Source organism: Taudactylus pleione, unplaced genomic scaffold, assembly GCF_031769625.1.
Source record: "Taudactylus pleione unplaced genomic scaffold, aTauple2 ptg000089l, whole genome shotgun sequence".
NCBI classification, from domain to species: domain Eukaryota; kingdom Metazoa; phylum Chordata; class Amphibia; order Anura; family Myobatrachidae; genus Taudactylus; species Taudactylus pleione.
Genome location: NW_028284491.1, coordinates 6978508 through 6997119, shown reverse-complemented (window position 1 = coordinate 6997119; position 18612 = coordinate 6978508). Strand labels below are relative to the sequence as shown.

The window sequence follows — 18612 nt, the reverse complement described above, 5'->3', positions numbered from 1 at the left end:
AGCAGCAGCTTGTGTAGCTAAGAGACATATCACTACTCTAATGTAAAGCAAAAACAAAATAAAAACATAACAATACACAAGAAACAGCACATAAATATATTAGCTGCTAATTTATCGGTTATATCGTCATAACACCATGGCAATTGCACTACTATTGTATACAGTACTGTTTGTGTGCTGATTTGCATCCCGTTCAACGAGCTTCTGCAATATTATTAAAGATTGGTTGTGCGAACATGTGACATGAAAATACACTGCAAAATGTCCCGAACGTGATTGGGCCGCTTGTCAGGGATACAATATCCATCCACTTCTACAGTATGGATAGACGGGTACAAATGGGCGACATAGTCAAAAGGTCAACACAAACATGGTCGACACAAAAATAGCCAACACATGATTTTTATTTATGCTTTTATTATTATAATTTTTTTAAGGGTTACACAGTACCAGTCAAAAGTTTGGACACACCTTCTCATTCAATGATTTTTGTTTATTTAAATTATTTTCAACATAGTAGATTAATACTGAAGAAATCAAAAAACATTTCAGGAGACTACCTCATGAAGCTGATTGAGAGAATGCCAAGAGTGTGCAAAGCTGTCATCCAAGCAAAAGGAGGCTACTTTGAGGAATCTAAAATATAAAACATATTTTGATTTGTTTAACACTTTTTTTGTTTACAACATAATTCCATTAGTGTTCTTTCAGAGATTTGATGTCTTCAGTATTAATCTACTATGTTGAAAATAATTTAAATAAACAAAAACCACTGAATGAGAAGGTGTGTCCAAACTTTTGACTGGTGCTGTATATATATATATATATATATATATATATATATATATATATATATATACAGTATATATATATATACATATATATATATATATATATATAGATATATATATATACAGAACAATTGTGGTCCGGCACTCAGAGGAACATGCTCTATGCTCACAGTGATATTGTCTTGATAAAAGAGCATAGAGCTCTGAAACTTTGTCCACTACTATTGCAGTTTATTGTGATTTTTAAGCTGTCAGTCCCGGAGTTCCGTCCACCTTCCCAGGTTTTATATATGTATAATATATGTAAAATATATATATATATTTTTTTATTTGGTTACAGGGTTGGTGAAAATGTCGACCCAAAAATGGTCGACACTTAATTTTGTTGTTATTATTATTTTAGGGTTTGGTCAAAAGGTTGACAAATAAATGTATGACACGTTATTATTTTAAAGATTGATACTCATTTTTTATGGTTAAGGTTTGGTCAAAAGGTCAACACAAAAGTTGTTGACACAAAAATGGTTGACACATGATTGTTTGACTTTAGGGTTTGGGTTAGGTTTAGGGATATTTCATCTAATTGAAAGCTGTGCTTGGGTCTGACCCCTGTCTGAGCCCCTGAATCCCGAGCCCCTGCACCACATCACTGTATGGGTGTGTCATTGCAGGGTTCGGGGGAGTTGTGGAGCAATGTAGTACCCTCAGTACACTACTGCAACATTATTGAAGAGGAAATCATGTGGTCTTATTTAAACCTGAGCTTGAGTTTGAGTCCCTGAACCCCAACACCTGTGGGTGCATCTGACCCGTCTAAGCCCTGATGCTGAAAGTGCATCTGAAACCCGACACTCGAGCCCCTGCACCCTATAACTGTATGGGTGTGTCAATGCTGGGTGCGGGAGAGTTGTGGAGCAATGTAGTGCCTTCAATACACTACTGCAACCTTATTGAACAGGAAATCATGTGGTCTTATTTCAAACTGAGCTTGCGTTTGAGTCCCTGAATCCCAACACCCACGAGTGCGTCTAAAACTCAGTTAGTGCGGATGGATCCACCACTGTACTTTATAAAAAAATATTATAGAGGAATGAATCTAAAGTAATCAAGATTTCAAAATAACTTTGGGCTGTCGTGAGATTTGAACCCTGGCAATGTAAACCCACCGCTCTACCACTAGGCCAAGAAGGCTTTCCCATGCATCTACTGAGTCCTTGTGCACTCCACCCACCCGCTGCCATTAGGGAAGGCGCAGTGAGAGAAGCATAATAATAATGATAATAATAAAAATGTGTCTTCCTTTCAAAATATTATACTAGTACATGTAAACACTTAACCCCACCATTAGTGAAAAATAATTGAAAGCTGTGCATGTATCTCATTAATTTATCGGTTATACCGTCATAACACGTAAGTTACACTGTACCGTACAGTACTGCATGTGTACTGATTTGTGTCCCGTTCAACGATATTCTGCGATATTATTAAAAAAATTGGTTGTGCGACATGCAACATGCAATACTGTACTCTGCGTGAACGAGATTGGCCTGCTTGTGAGGGATATCTAACCACTTCTACAGTGTGGTATTCAGTAGTATATATTTCATCAGTGGAGCACTCGCCACCCAGCGGTTAAGCTGTGTATAACATGCCGTGGATTCTCTTGCGTTGTAGAATGCCACAGTACAACCATCACGCAACATTCAATGGCGCGACTCAGAAGCCTGTTGTACTATTAGCAACAAACTAGCTGGGCCCATCTGTAGTCCCAGCATGTCACCTCCAGTGTATAGACAAGGAACTGAAAAAATCAAGTGATGCCACTAGTAAGACACAGTCTCGCAGATCAGGTAAGGATAGACACAATCCCATATATATGTGAATCTGCTGTGAATCTGCTTACCCCTAGTCCAAATATTAGGCTGTTTCTTCATATATCACAGGATGGTACAGGAAATTACACCAGGTAGAAAGAAATAGAGTGGACATCTATTTAATAATGGGACAAATGTCAATCTACGTAGAATGCTCACGCAACCAGTTCTTGCACTTTTACCCTTCAGGATTTCTTTGATGAGTGCTCATAAAAGGCTAGTGTATAGTTTTCTGAAAAACGATACTCTTGTCGTTGGAAACAGGCAAACCTGTAAAAAACCAAGGTAGAGAAGAAGACTAAAAAGTCCAGCTTGTATCCTTAGTTATGAGACTCCGGACCCAAACATCCATACAAGAGACCATCTATACTACGCTGAAGTCCTGAGACTCACGCCCACTTGGGGTCCCCCAGTGAAAGGAAAACCCATTCTGCACTAGGCTTAATAGTGGACAAAACCTCACGTTGAGTAGATGTAGATGCGGCTCTGCCCCGATATATGGAACACGGGAAGTACAGTAGGTGGTCCTGAAGAACCGAAACGGGGGTCTAAATAAGAACCTCTAGGGAAAGGAGCCGCAGACGGAATATAAGAGGATCTACCTCCATATCTTTAGATTCACTGCAAGAAAAACACTATCCCGAATGGAAGTGTTTTACAGCTTCTTTGATACTGCACTCACCTTTATGCAGATTACAATGACAGGACACAGTATGACACCTGCTTCTGTACAAATGGACTTGATAGAATACGTCCACTGTCTTTAAAAGACATGTTCACAGGAACAAGTAGCGTAGACTTCTTAAATAACCGCAAAACCGATGTATCTACTGAAGTGGGATTCCAATATATATTGCTTTGCATGCAAAATAGAAAAAAAAAAGATAACCGCCGGGACATCCGAAACTTGTCCGGATGTAGCCAAGCTGACAAAGGGCTCTATTTACTACAATCTGCATTTGTAATGCAGATTGTAGTGTGATATTATCGACTGAATTCGCATCGCGACTTCAGGCAATATCACTGGGATTTGCTACAAATCCCTTGCAGGGACAGAGCTCACGATATTTTCGCAAAAAAATACAGTGACTAGTGCCCTGCACTTGCCCTGACCGGCCCGGCGCTAAGCCCTGCCCCCAACACTAAGCCCCGCCCCCCACAATCATGGACCCCCCCGCGATCCCCCCTCCCTTAATAGCACTTGCCTGCAGCCGTTAGTGCTCCGGTGATGTTTTCCATGCCTCCAGTCAGATGATATCCCATACTGCACTGGGACCCGATCACCTGATGACCAGGCTGCAGTGCAGCATGGGAGACCAGCTGACCGGAGGGGAGTCATCACCGGAGCCCCGACCACCGGTCCCTGGAGTCAGGCAACTGAATTTTGTTTTTTACTATTTTTTTTTTGGAAGTGTATCAACGTGTGGTCTGTTTAGACCACACAGCTGATCACTGGGACCGGCTCCGGGCTCTGCTCTGCCTTTTAGAGCAGAGTAGGAGTTCGGTAACTGGGGGAAACTCTGGATAACGCCACCTCCAGGTGGTGTTATTATCACAGGGCTTTCCCCGGTATTTTTTTACAATTTATTTTTAGTAACTTTGGTCGGATCACATTTCCCATTACAATTATGGTAAATGCGATCTGCTTACTAAAAATAAGTGATACTTAGGGGTTGGAGTAGAATTTTACGAATTCTACTCCAATTGCCCTGTAATAACTATAGGTGATACTAAAATAATGTGAAAAGGGTGTGAAAACACCCTTTTTCACTTTATTTTAGTAAAAATAATGTTAATAAATAGAGCCCTAAGGAACATAGGGCCTGATTCAGACCCACTCGCGAGCGACGAACGAAGCGGGTCGATGTTGGCCCAGTGCGCACGCGAACGACGGAGGCGGCTCCGTCGTGGGCATGCGAGAGACCCGGATAGCGACGGGCAAGCCGTCGCTGCGGGTCTCGCTACAAAGGGGGCGTGATGTTGATGTTGAGTGACAGCACGCCCCCTTTGGTGGGCGGGCCGGGGGTGTGGCTGCCCAGATGGAGGCGTTCCCATGGGAACGCCTACCGTCTAGGGCCGGCCCCACTGACATCACAAGTGATGTCAGTGGGTGGACTTCTTGCTCTGTAAGAGCAAGAAGTCCACTAAGACTTGCGGCAAAAAGACCCTACCACAAGGGTCTCGTCGCAAGTCCGATGGTCGCAATGGTCTTGACCATCGCAACCATCTTCCTGGCCGCTTGCTATAGCTGTGGGTGGTCACCCACAGCTATATGAGCGGCCAGGAGACCGCTCTTAAATTAAGAAGGATGGCCTTGATTCAGAGCGAGCGCTCTGTCAGAGCGTCCGGCTCTGAATCAGGGCCATAATCCTATTGTCATAAACTGAAAATGTAATAGCATGTACTATTTTTTTTTTAGAAAGAAATTCTGTGGAGCAGGACTGGAATCCTTGACTTGTATCTGCAATGCTGGCAGGTTGCATAAAATAAAACCTCTATTCCATCTGAGAATGGTGGTATGGTTAAGAACCATGGTATTGTGACCCGGAAGCTCCTCTCCTTCCGAGATGCTTCCAGCACACCAGAGAGATTGTGTAAGCCACAGCGTTCTACACTCCCTGTAAGCTATGAATTTTATGCTGACGGAATAAGCTGTATAACAGCAGCTTATTTCTTATACCGTCAACCAATAGTGCCTATATGGTGGACACTGTGCTTGGGGCGGGTTTCGAACCCGTGTATGCGGGACTTAAGGCACAATCCACTGTGCCAGACTGTAATCTGCGCTATGAAGACAGCGAATCTGACATCCCTGAATTTATTGTCTAGAAGCAATATTTTACAGAAAGAACATACAAACTCCCCACAGCTAGAGCCGCAGCAGGTCATTGATCAGAGCCGAGACTCCGCAATGCCAACCACCACACCATCTGCGCTACACAATAGAGAATAAGATGATTGCCCCTGTGTAAACTAAATTGCACAATGTTTGTAGGTAGCTAATCATAGAGATGCCGTAGAGCCTCATGATGCATACAGACCCCACACACACAGTATTAAAGTGTAATGAAAATAAGATCAACAGAAGAAACTGGGATACAGAGAGACAGGAGAGCCACACTTGCCACAATAGCGCTCCTAGCAGTGCCAGGAAACACTAGGCATAAAGAAAGTAATTATAGATATTTATCTCTCCTGATCAACCTAAACTCTGTACTCACAGTCTACGGTAGGCTTACCAGTTTCAAGCAGCAGCGTTGTTACATGCAGCAGACAGATACCTCCGTGCAATGGCCGCCAGCACACTTTCAGAGAAGCACTGGGGCCACTGGGAGGAAGGAGCAGGACTCCGGAGCTAAGCTCCGCACCCGGAGATAAGCTCCATCCCCTGCAGGACTCTGGAGCTAAGCTCTGCCCCTTGCTATGGCGCTTAAATAACTATAAGCGCGCTATGAGCTTGTGTAAATATAAATTCTCCTTGCGAGAATTGAACCCAGGGACCTGCAATGATGTAGTCCACTAGGTTACTGTGAGTGGTTTGAAGCACAATGCTGTCTGCCGTTGTGGCTGCTCCGCTATTCGGAGCAGCCAGCTGCTGTATACCGCCCTCTAATACATAAACCTGGCTTCCCCACTAGTCGGGGACCCCAGGCTAAGTGCGTGTACTTGCGAGCGGGTCCCCACCGGCAGCTCCATCAACGCAGACGGCAGTGCAGCTACTGTCTATCTGTCCTCTTGTCTTCTATCTTCAGCGCAGCAGCGCTAACTAACTAAGTTAACGAACACCCTGAGGAGGAGTGTAAAACACGTCCAGCTCTCTCGGGCATGAACTAAACTGAAGCTTGGAGGGGGTATAGAGGGGGAGGAGCTTGTCACACTTCTTTAATATTTAAAGTGCCAAGCTCTCTCTCAGCACTGTCTATACCCCACTGTCTATGCTCTCCAGTGTCCCCTAGTGGATGAAGGAGAAACATCAAATAGTAGAAAACTCATTGGGTGATATGTTTAAAAAAACAAATAAAAAACAAAAAACAATAAAACATTTAATTGGACCACAAAACAATACAAATACAATAATAAAACAAATGACAGAAATATCTCCCTACCAAACAATAGGTGTAAGAAGGCACATCATACAGGTTGAGTCTCCCATATCCAAAAATACAGAATTGTTTTTAGCATGACTGAGATAATGAAACCTTAGCTTTTTGATGGTTCAATGTACACAAACTAGCATTTTAAAAATAAAGTATAAAATTACCTACAGGCTGTGTGTATAAGGTGTATATGAAACATAAATTAATTTCATGTATGTACACAAACTTTGTTTGAGCCACAAAATTATTGAAAATGTTGCATAAAATTACTTGTAGGTTGTGTAAATAATGTGTATATAAAACATAAACGCATTCTGTGTTTAGATTTGGGTCCCATTCCCAAGACATTTCATTATGGTATGCAAATATTCCAAAATATGGAATATTCCGATAACCAAAATACCCCTGGTCCCAAGCATTTTGGATATGGGAGACTCAACCTGTCATAGTTGAAGAAGAAATTACTTCCTACCAAACAACAGGTGGAATATGGCACGTGACGATAGAAGAAGACTCCTGATGAAACTCAGGTAGGGAGTCCTAATACCAGAAAAGACTGCTCCTCCACTCGGCCGACGCGGTTTGATGGGAATGACTGTCTTTTTCAAGGTAACTGGGACTATTAGGGGTATTCAATATGAAACGTAAACTTCGCCGTCTATGCGTGTCGAAGTTTTCGCCGCACATCGGAACTTTTGCTGTCGAAAAAGTATCGCGCGCGCCGGCGAAAGTGAAATCAGCTAAAACTTCGCTGATTTTTGGGGAAAGCACCCTAACACCCCCAAAAAGATGGTCTGACATGGGGGATCACTCTGGATACCCCCGATTAGCCCTGCTGAAGGTTTTTGGGGTCTTTAAACGGGCTCGATAGCTGCTATTTTGGGGATTTGGGAAGGTGGGGAAGAATAGTATTTAGAAGTTTTATTTGCAGAAAATAAGTAGTCCCAGCAAATTTGGGGTACTTGAAAATGGCGGTGAGCATATTTAAAAGTTGCTAAAGTGAAGTTTTAAAAAACTTGAAAAATCCACCTGCCGCAAACACCTGCAATGAAAAAAATACTTGGGGACCCCCCTAGATTGTAGTTCGCTAGTTTTTATCTTTGTACCCCCCAAATTTTTTTTTTCGCCCCCAAAATGAAAGTGCTTTTTTGGGGGTCTTCTGAGGTATTTTTTTTTTATTTTTTTACACAGTTTACCTTTGGGGGACTGTCTGAAGGTTGCAGGGTGGTTTCCGAAATGTTGCACCCCAAAACCCCAATTCTGCACTTTTTTTCGCTACCCATTCCTTGGTGATATTTTTTCGCAGGGTCGAATGCAATATACTTTTTGCACCGGCGAAAAGTTCTCAAATTGAATACGGTGTAAAAGTAAAAGCGGCGTAAATGACGTCATCCGAGCGAAAACATCGCAGAAACGGAGTTTTCGTTCCATATTGAATATCCCTATATATATGAGCAACATTTTGTGTATTGTTCTGTATGTGAGCCACTGTCATGTTATGCATTTGCTTCTTCATTATATTTCTTTGTTTGCAGAGCTATGTACATTTGCACATTGGGGACAATATAATTTTTGTGAAGGAATATGACAGACTGTTGCAGAGAATGTGGATTGTAAAATATTGAAGGAAATAGCCCTGGACATTGGTTAGACTATATAATAAGTGTTAAATTTAGGATGATATGGATGGCTATAGCAAAGAGGACCTCATTCAGAGCCAGTCGCACAGTCGAGGGGAGGACCTCTTGAATTTTCAAGACGTCCTCCTTTGCGGTGGTAAGGCTGTGGGTTAACACCCACATCCTTACGACCGCCTAAGGTGATGAGGCATCGGGGCTTACGACGAGACCCTAGGGTAGGGTCTCCCTTGTCGTAAGCCCCGGAGAGCTTTCGGCTGTCTGAGCTGGAAGCTCTCCACTGGGGCCGCCCCCAAACGGTAGGCGTTCTCATGGGAACGCCCCCGTTTGGGCTGCCACCCCCCCGGCCCGCCTTCCAAACGGGGCGAGCTGTCAATCAACATCGACAGCTCGCCCCCTTTGGATCGAGACCTGCTACGACCGGCGCTGTCGGTCGTAGCGTGTCTCACACATGCGCACGACGGCGACGGTGCCGTCGTGCGCATGCTCTGTGGGGGGCCATCGACCTGGTCTGAGCGGACTATAGCACCAAGAACTATGGATACTGGTTAAAATTCCACATACAGCATATGTATGTGGAATTATTGGGCTTCTTATTGGGCATTACACATTTGTGTTGGCTTTGTGTCACCAGATACAGTATGGTTTTGGTTAATATGGGTGGCATATTGCTGATTGCTGATAGGTCCCATTGCAAGACGTTCCAGCCATTACATTGGTCCTCGAGAGTATTCAATATAGAAGAACCCTCTCCAGCGAAAGATACTTTCCCCATCTTCCTCTCACCAAACTTCCAAATCAAGGATTAGCTGATAATTATTTTGTGTCCCTCAATACATCTATGCAAGTAAGTCTGGGTCTATGGTGGTCATTTGGAGGTATGTTGATCGTCTATACACAAAACTACATAAATAAACCTGTGAGATCTACTGTTTTCCCCCATGGGCCATACATGCCCTAATTTGAGTATGTTTTTCAGTAAAATCCCATTAGAAATGTACTTTTCCAGTGTTAATTCATATTATGAATGATTACAGTGGAGCTTCATGGAAATGCGTACACTGACAGGTTTTCCAGGTAATATTCAGGGGAAACACATAAAATGTTACGGTTAATTTAAAACATAATGCTGTACTGATTAAATGATTACTGTACTCTGTACTTTTACGCTTGAGCTAGTAGACAGATATTGCAAGCCTTTGTAAGGATTGGGAAATAGTCCTTACAAATGCTAATGGGCACGCATTTCATATATCTGATAAATCTGGACGCTCAAAGTGACTGAAAGTAGAGGACATAGATTATTTCCAGTGTTAGGTGCTTGTCGTTTTCTTAATAACTCGTTTTTACTAGGTAAAAGAAAATAATTTATCTGCGACTCCTCCCTCCACATCTTTATGACTAGCTAGACTATATAAATGAAAAACATTGCTTTGCACTGTTTTTCAATAACCGGAGGGGCTGGCATTCCATACCCAACCCCTGTTCCACTGATCTGCCCCGGACAAACCATTTGAAATGATCAGAATGTGGGAGCTTCGTTCTGTAGCATTTACAAGGGCAGTTTTTGTGGAATTTTTTGCTACTCTTTTATTTGTTTTATTTGGTTTAGGCTCATCTTTAAACTGGCCAGGGGCAACTCCCAGTGTTCTTCAAGTTGCACTAGCTTTTGGTCTCACCATAGGCACTTTAGTTCAGGCTTTTGGCCACGTAAGTGGTGCCCACATTAACCCAGCTGTAACTCTAGCTTTCATGGTGGGCTCTCAGATTTCCTTCTTGCGAGCAGTTTTCTATGTGGGCGCCCAGCTGCTGGGAGCTGTATCTGGAGCAGCCATACTGCAAGGCCTTACTCCCACTGAAGCCAGAGGGAACCTATCAATAAATGGGGTAAGTTATTATATAGATTTTTATGTCTTTATATTGTGGTTACATAGCGGATCCCATGAATAGGACTGGGTAGATGAGAGTGCAGACACGTGTTTTGTGTACAGCAAGACTGCGGAGCCGATCCAGCACTACATACAATGAGATGTATAAATGGAGATGGATATTTTCATATTATTGTTACAAATGTACCATTTCTTTTCTGCATACATCAATGAGAAGTTAAATGCATAAAATAAAAATGTGCCAGTTTAACAGACTAGGGGCGGGATGTACTAACGTAAAAAATGCGGTACACCCCCCGAAAATGCAGTTTTCTGGAGTTTTACTGCATTTATTCTCATATGTATCAAACTCCGGAATGCGATCTTTATGTGGCTGTACCTGATAGAAATCTATGGGCTTCTTTTCGCGACGCCCCCTGAGAGGGAAGCAATCGGATCCCTCCCAGATCTTCCCGCGGCACACGCGTCCTTCTGCGCATATGCATAATGACGCCAAAGGAACTTCTGGGACATAAACCCGGAAGTCTCTCTATCGCAAACGACAGCTCTTACCGGTAGAGCAGTCTTTTGCGATTTTCTAGGTACATACCAGCCATATTATCGCTGGTATGTACCCAATAATTGGTAGTAACTATGGCATCGCAAATGCGATGCTTAGTATGTCCCATCCTAGAACTGGTGTTACTATAAATGGTGATGTGTAACACGTATATGTAATGCTAATTGTTTTACTATATTTTGCAAAAACCAAAAGGTGACAAATTCTGAGAATTAGTGACATCAACATGTTACAGCATTAGCTGCCAGGTAATAAAAACATGAAAAAGGAAATTATTAGGTAGAATGATAGCAGGTCTCGGATGTGAATGAATACAGTAATGTACAGACAGATTGTAAACCGGCTTGAACGTACCTAAAGTGCAGGCCAGTCAATAATGAAATAAAAAGCAAATACAATCGTTATACAAACGAGGCAAGAGTGTTAAGGAGATATAAGAGGGAGGAGAGCGTGCAAAGTGGGAAGGGAGGGCAGATAGGGCGGGGTAATGAAAACAAAAATGGTATAGTCCAGGATCACAGGACTAGTAAGGTCTAAGAACTGGTACCAGTGGAAAGTCTCCTAAATGGATTGTCTCGAGTGGAAAGCTAGGTATGGGATGGATAGGAGGGCGTAGGATAAGAGTCTTGTAAGAAGCGGAATCCTTAAAATCAAGCCAACGGAACCAATTGTTTTGAAAAGTTGTATAGTCATCAGAGAAGGAAAGGGACAGATTGTCCATATCCATGTAGAAGTCAATCTTAGAGAGCCAATCTGAAATAGTTGGAGGAGAGGAGGATTGCCAGGGCACCGGGATGACTGCTTTTGCGGCATTATTCAGGTGTTTCAAAAGGGACTTTTTGTAGCTCTAAATGGGCATCTGGGAGAGATGGAAAAGCTAGAAGGTGGTATCAGTGGGTACAGCTTCACTAAGGATTTCAGCCGCGTGCTTAATCACTGCGTCCCAATAGGCTAGAAGTGCCGGGCAGTCCCACCAAATCTGAAAAGGAGAGCCAACATATAATGAGCATCTCCAGGACAAGTGGAGAAGGTTCCCATATCAACCAATCAGCTTTTAGCTAGCATTTATCAAGTACTACCTATAAAAAGATAGGTAGAAGCTCATTGGTTGCTCTGGGAAACTTCTACACTCTTTAGTAGGCTTGACACATCTCGCCCTAAATTATGCTATTCTGGCCAGCTCTATTTTAACACTGCGTTTTACAGTTTCTACAGGAACAGTTTCTGTGCTTAGTGTCAAACTATAATTCGACTGTACAATGCCTTCTCTGTCTGGTACTATGTGCTTAACAAGTGCCTATTATTACAGTGTCACTGCACTAGGCAATTTAAGTTTGGACTTTTAAGCTGGCCCTATAAAGGACTTCATATGTGCAGAAGAAGTTACTGCAATAACAGATACCTGTGCTAGAGTGATAAAAGATATGTGATATGGGCATGGAGGGAATATACAAATGTGGGATTACCCTATAAAAATCAATTTTCTTCTTCTTTCCCAGTTATTCAACAACACGGAAGCTGGACAAGCTTTTACTGTTGAATTATTTCTAACTCTTCAACTGGTCTTGTGTATATTTGCCTCCACTGATGATCGAAGGACGGATAATGTGGGTTCTCCAGCTTTGTCTATTGGTCTTTCGGTGACAGTTGGACACCTTCTTGGTGTAGGTATCAGAACTCTTACACAATGACTTACCATGACACACATATGCCTGCATATAATCATACACTACACGTAGAACACAAATCATTACCCAACAACACATATAGTGGCTGCAATGATCTTTTTGTGAAAAGTGATATCATAAAGATCAATATAACTGACAATATGGAAAAGCAACTACCATAGATAATCCTGCTTTCATTCCAAATTAGAGACATTTGTTAATTCTTTTCTAGAAATCTCTGTGTTTAGATGAGCCCTTAAATTTCCTTTTGTCACACTGTAACTTCAATGGAGTGACGTGGAGTGCATTAAAAAAAACATTTTTATTGGACATGCACTACAACAACAGACAGAGGACCCTAAGGGGTATATTTCCAAAAGTGGGGTTTTTTAGAAGTGGAGATATTGCCCATAGCAACCAGTCAGATTCTAGCTATTATCTTCTAGAAGGTGCTAAATAAATGTTAAGTACAAGCTGATTGGTTGCTATGGGCAACATCTCCACTTCTAAAAACCTGCACTTTAGTAAATATACCAAGATACCTGCCCATTATATATAAGAGTAAAAAGTACTTAATGGAAAGCCCACATTATATTAAAATCAACATTAATCACATAAATGACACCCCCAAACCCTAATTGCCAAGATCCCACTACCAAAGGTTTTGGGGAAATACATTGAGGCTAATCAACAAGGGTCTGTTTTTCTCTAGGGGATTACATTTTATTTTATTTATTGTGCTTTGAGTCAGCATTCCCAAGATGCCCAGGAGCCCCCCTCTTCTTTAACCAGCATCAGTAGACTGGCATTGTTTACACTATTATAGGGAAGCCACAAGCATGGCGTCTCACTGTTATAATGAAAACCAGTTGAAGACTGGTGAGTCCACGACTACTAAATCAATGGGAAAGATGTCTGCAAAAACAATGTCCCACTCACCAAGAGGCTACTACCCCAGCACTGAAATGCACAAGGCTGTAACTAGCTCTGTGTACTGAGGGTGCCAGGGCAATTAACATGATTGTGATCCCTGGAGCAGTAACCTATCTTTCCCATCGGTCCTTCAAGTGCTGATTAAAGATTTTGGGTGGGGACTAGATCACCCATTTTTTTCATTATTTATTTTATTTTTGTATTATAATACAGGGCACAAACAGTACCCACCAGATCTCCTATGGGTCTTTGTGTTTAAATATGTGTCACACAGGAGATGTGACTGGGAATGTGATGGACCTAAGACTGACATCACGGTACTATACAATGCTGCAGCAGTATATAGTCCACCCAGTGTATACACTATTCATTGCAGTTTGCCAGTGACAGCATGGCACAAGTATGCATCATTCTCTGTTCTGTGAAGGTTATACAGAGTTTTTGCTTTTTTTAAACTATATATGTTTACGTTTTAGATACATTACACTGGCTGTTCCATGAATCCGGCAAGATCCTTTGCTCCGGCAGTTTTCACTGGAATCTTCAGTCACCATTGGGTACGGTTGATGCCCTTCTGATCTACATGTAACAGATACAGTATAATGTGGATTCCATGTTAAGACGGGATGCAGTCAGGAAGCTGACGGTCGAAATGCTGACCGCAGGCTTCTCAACTGTCTAATCCCGGCAGGGGTCTAAAGACAGGCGTTGAAATCCCGACGTCTGTCACTTTACCTACGCCAGGAGCCCGACGCCCGGCATACCAATTGAAGGTAAGTCGGGGGCGCGGGGGGAGGGGGGGGGGTAGGTTAGGGGCTCCTGGGGGGATTAGATTTAGGCTAGGGGAAGGGGGGTTAGGGTTAGACACCCCCGAGGGGAGGTTAGGGTTAGGCACCCCCCCCGGAAGACTTAGATTTAGGCTGCAGGAAAGGGGGGGGTTAGGGTTAGGCACTTGCGGGGGGGGTGTGAGTTAGGCACCCCTAAAGGAGGGTTAGGGTTCGGGGGGGGTTAGGTTAGTTAGTACTTACCTTTACAGCTGTCGGGATCTTCACTGGTACCGGTCTTCCGGCGTCGGGATTAGAACATGTGTCCGGCGGTATTCCATACCGATCCCGCTAAGACACAGGAAACAGGATGTATATGAATTAAAAGATGCTCTGCCACTCTCTGGTAAAACAATAACTTCAAACCCATTGACCTCTGAATAAGCCTTACGTCCAATGTGCACAGCAAATAGGCAATGGCACAAAGGATTAATAATGACAGTATGCAACAAGGCCACTGCCTATCTACTGTATACAGTATACAAATGTGTCCTCATACACTGTCATTTTAGTCGCGCCAAATAGGCCCTCTCTGCGTGCAAGGTCCCGTCTTTCTCGCTGAAACAGTGCATCTTATTTGCATGTATATAACTGGCAGAGACAAAACTACTTTGCTAGATTGCACTGAACAATTTGTTGTGCAACATTTGTATATATGTGTTTGTCTGAGTGTGAATCTATGTATAAAGTGCTACAATGCAGTGACCACAGCTTTTTCTCATGCCGAGCTCCATTGTACATCATCTACAACTTTCTATGTGTTTAAAACTATTTCCTGTGTGGTTAGTCGCAGCCCAGCATCTCCAGTTCACCTTGAGTGGTGTTTCACTGTGTATGTGATGCAAATTACATTTAAAGAATAAGAAGGTAAGCTACACCTCTTGGAGGATCTCAGTCGAATCAGTGCTAGGTGAATGAGGACACATAACAGATAAACAATACCAATAGTACCACATGCAAGATTATATATTAATGGTGCAAAAAGAGTAACTGATAACTTCAGGCAAGAGGTTCCACAGCAACACAGCCCATGCGCAATAATAATATTATTACATTATTATTAGTACAGATAGTCACTACAATCAGGAGCACAGATAATAACTATCACTGGTATAGAAGAAATGCAAGGTTTAACTGGCCATCGGTGGTTTAACCATTGATGGTCACCATCGATGTTACAATTGGTGCTTAACCTTTATGGTATGAAACCATCATTTTCATCTACAGATGGTCATCCCTACTCTTTTACTCACGGGGCAGCGGACCATTCAGATTTGGGGTTGGGGCTTTGCGGGTCACATTAGACGGCAGAGCTATGTTTCGTGTTCCGTCATCAACAAGAAAAACGAACAAAAACTATTGCAGGGCTCTGTGCCATTGGATCTCCACCATCGATGGCAAAACCATCAACCATTGGTGACTAGTCATCAATTGTCATTTCTAATGCGAGACATTTATTTAAAGATTGGGCAGCCTTCTCCTAATGAATAATCATCAGCACCTGAGAGACAGTCCATAATACTAAATACAAAGTATGAGAGAATCATCAATTCTGTGGATTGTTCATCGTACCCACGAATGAACCAGAGGAGGCAGCCACTTTGAGTGCACAAAAAGGTTACAATGGGTGGGATACAATACTATATGATGATACAATATGAAGGCTACTAATTTGCATCATCTGATTAATAGATTGTTTATCCTAGCCCTAAGTACCAGACGAGGAGACATCTTGGGTACACTACATAGCTTTACATTGGGCGGGATAAGCAGGACGTGGAGATGTGAAATGCTTTGGAGAAAAACAAAAAAGGGGGATGGAGAGTGACCAGACATAAGACATAGGATCATGGAGAAGCAGTATAGTGTCAATTGCATGGTAGAGGTAGAGAAGAACTAATTTGTAGAATAGTGGTAACTAGCTGAAGTACTCGGCGTTGCCTGGGTTTAAATATTCAAGTTTTATTATGGGATGTCGTCTGAATCCATCCAGTGAAAGGCCCAGAACAGGCTCCCTGGGTCAAAGTTCATCCCGGTGCACTCCGCCATGAGGTCAGCCAGGACCCCTACCACTCCATTAAGCATTCCAGACCAATTGCCACCCATCTGTGAAATTTTCAGCCAAATCCATCCAGTGGAAGGCCCAGAATAGACTCCCTGGTTCAAAGTTCTGCCCAGCATACACCAACGGGAGGTCCATCAGGGACCCTAACCCCCCTAAAACCTGGCCAGGGTCCAAATGGGCCACCTCACATTGGTTTCATCCCAATCTGTGCAGTGGTGTATCTTAAAGTTATTACATTTTATTGTGTGATGTTGTCCAAATCCATCCAGTGGAAGGCCTAGAACAGGCTCCCTGGGTCAAAGTTCTGCCCAGCGTACTCCAACGGGAGGACCAACTGGGACCTCAACCCCCTAGTATGTCTTCTGGGATCTAATGTTAGTTTTCATCCAAATCCATCCAGTGGAAGGCTCACTACAGGCTCCTCGGGTCTGAACAGGTTCCCTAGGTCAAAGTTCAGCCCGTCACACTCTGCCGTGAAGTCTGACTGAGACCCAACCACTCCATTAGGCATTCCAAACCAATTTCCACCCGTCTGTGAAGTTTTCATCTCAAATCCATCCAGTGGAAGGCACAGAACAGGCTCCCTGGGTCAAAGTTGTTCCCAGCTTCCCTAGGTCAATGTTCTGCCCAGCATACACCAACGGGAGGTGCTGCTGGGACCTCAACCCCCTAGTATGTCTTCTGGGATCCAGTGTTACCCCTCTGTGAAGTTTTCGTCCAAATCCATACATACAGGCTCCGCTGGTCAAAGATCTTCCCAGCGTACACCAACGGGAGGTCCATCCGGGAGCCTAACCACCAAAAACCTGGCCAGGGTCCAGCTGGACCACCTCGTATTGGTTTCATCCCAATCGGTGTAGGCAGGGGTGTCCGAATGCATAACTGGACAGACAAACTAACAAAAAGACCAATGAATTTTAGAAATAGAGATTTGTCGCTCTGTCGCATTGTCGCTGTGTGATCTAATAGATTACTTTTTCGATACTAAATAACTATGTAAGATTTGGCAGCTTTACCTTGAGAGCAGTGGAAGATATTCACCAACAAACAAACAAACATACAAAGAAACTTCTTTTATATATAAAGATTGAAGGTAGTAATAGCAGGAAGACAAACGCTGTGACAAATGGCAGAAAATGCGATATAAGCAGGAAAACAAAAGGGGAGATTGAGTCATTAGCATATTTTCACAAGGCGCTGCATACGGGATCGCGGCAGCGATGGGCATTGCGCACATCTCTGATTCAGGCCCTCGCGTCTGTCTCTTATCTGACAAGTTTAAAAAGTGATTTAAAAATGGTTAGGGGATTTACCTTTAATTCAGGTTCTTCAAACCATTTTTAAATTACTTTTCTTTTTCACTTTTATACATGGACCATTACTACTAATGCCTTTAATGTTAAAATAATAAAAGTAATTTTTTTACCACAAATTTAGTGGATTTGACTGCCTCATTACATGTATTGTCTTTTCTATATTCTTGCTCTTATCATTATTTTAATAGTCTTATTAAGTTCATAGACATTTTATCATAATATAATTTTTTTGGAATAGGTGTGGTAACAGAATCAATGCTCATGTGTTTGATTTTGAATACATATTTCTACAGGTCTTCTGGTTAGGACCGATGCTTGGTGCTGCCTTGGGATCTCTAATTTATCACTATATTCTAATTCCAAACACCAAGACCCTGTCGGAAAGGATGGCAATCCTGCAAGGGGAACTGGAGCTTGAAAAAGACTGGGATGAGCGGGAAGTACGAAGAAGACAATCAGTAGAACTGCACTCACCGCAGACGATGCCAAGACATGGGATGACAGAGAAAGTCTGACGCAAAGAGGATACTAATAACCATTCCGTATGATGGACATATCCGGTCACCTGACATGAGCCCTGTACAGCTTAATCAGTTTTAAATTAGTTAACTGTATTTCCTTTGTTGTGACTAATAACAGGATCACCCTGGACACAATTGGTGCACTTGGCATTTTCCAGGGTTGATGATCTATTTTAGACCTAATCCCTCCTGATTGACTTTTAGACAATTTGGTGAAAACGTCTAAATAGACTGACAAAATGACCTGTGTCTGAGCAGCTTTTCTTCATATGTTCTCTTCAAGTAGAGATATATTAAGTCTTTGCTGCCTTATTGAAGGTTAGTTTATATCATACATGCCTACCCTCCCGGTTTTCGCGGGAGGCTCTCGATTTTTCGGGTAAGCCCCCGCTCCCCCGGAAGGGTAGGCATTTCTCCTGCATTCTGCCCACTTCCTAGT

The 18612-nt window shown here is 42.8% G+C and overlaps 1 protein-coding gene across 1 annotated transcript; it reads left to right on the top strand.

Annotated features, from left to right (window-relative positions):
- Positions 1-9917: 9917 nt before the first annotated feature.
- Positions 9918-18167, top strand: LOC148527321 (aquaporin-2-like). The gene is made up of 4 exons (XM_088469257.1): positions 9918-10286; positions 12347-12511; positions 13924-14004; positions 17946-18167. Exons 1-4 carry the CDS (start codon positions 9918-9920, stop codon positions 18165-18167), a joined length of 837 nt encoding a protein of 278 aa, XP_088325383.1.
- The last annotated feature ends 445 nt before the right edge of the window (positions 18168-18612 follow it).

Excerpts from the sequence above, each read along its gene's own strand:
- LOC148527321 (XM_088469257.1), top strand. The coding sequence starts at position 9,918 with ATGATCAGAATGTGGGAGCTTCGTTCTGTAGCATTTACAAGGGCAGTT. Across the intron at positions 10,287-12,346 it reads GGAACCTATCAATAAATGGG|TTATTCAACAACACGGAAGC; the intron begins GTAAGTTATTAT and ends CTTCTTTCCCAG. Across the intron at positions 14,005-17,945 it reads GAATCTTCAGTCACCATTGG|GTCTTCTGGTTAGGACCGAT; the intron begins GTACGGTTGATG and ends ATATTTCTACAG.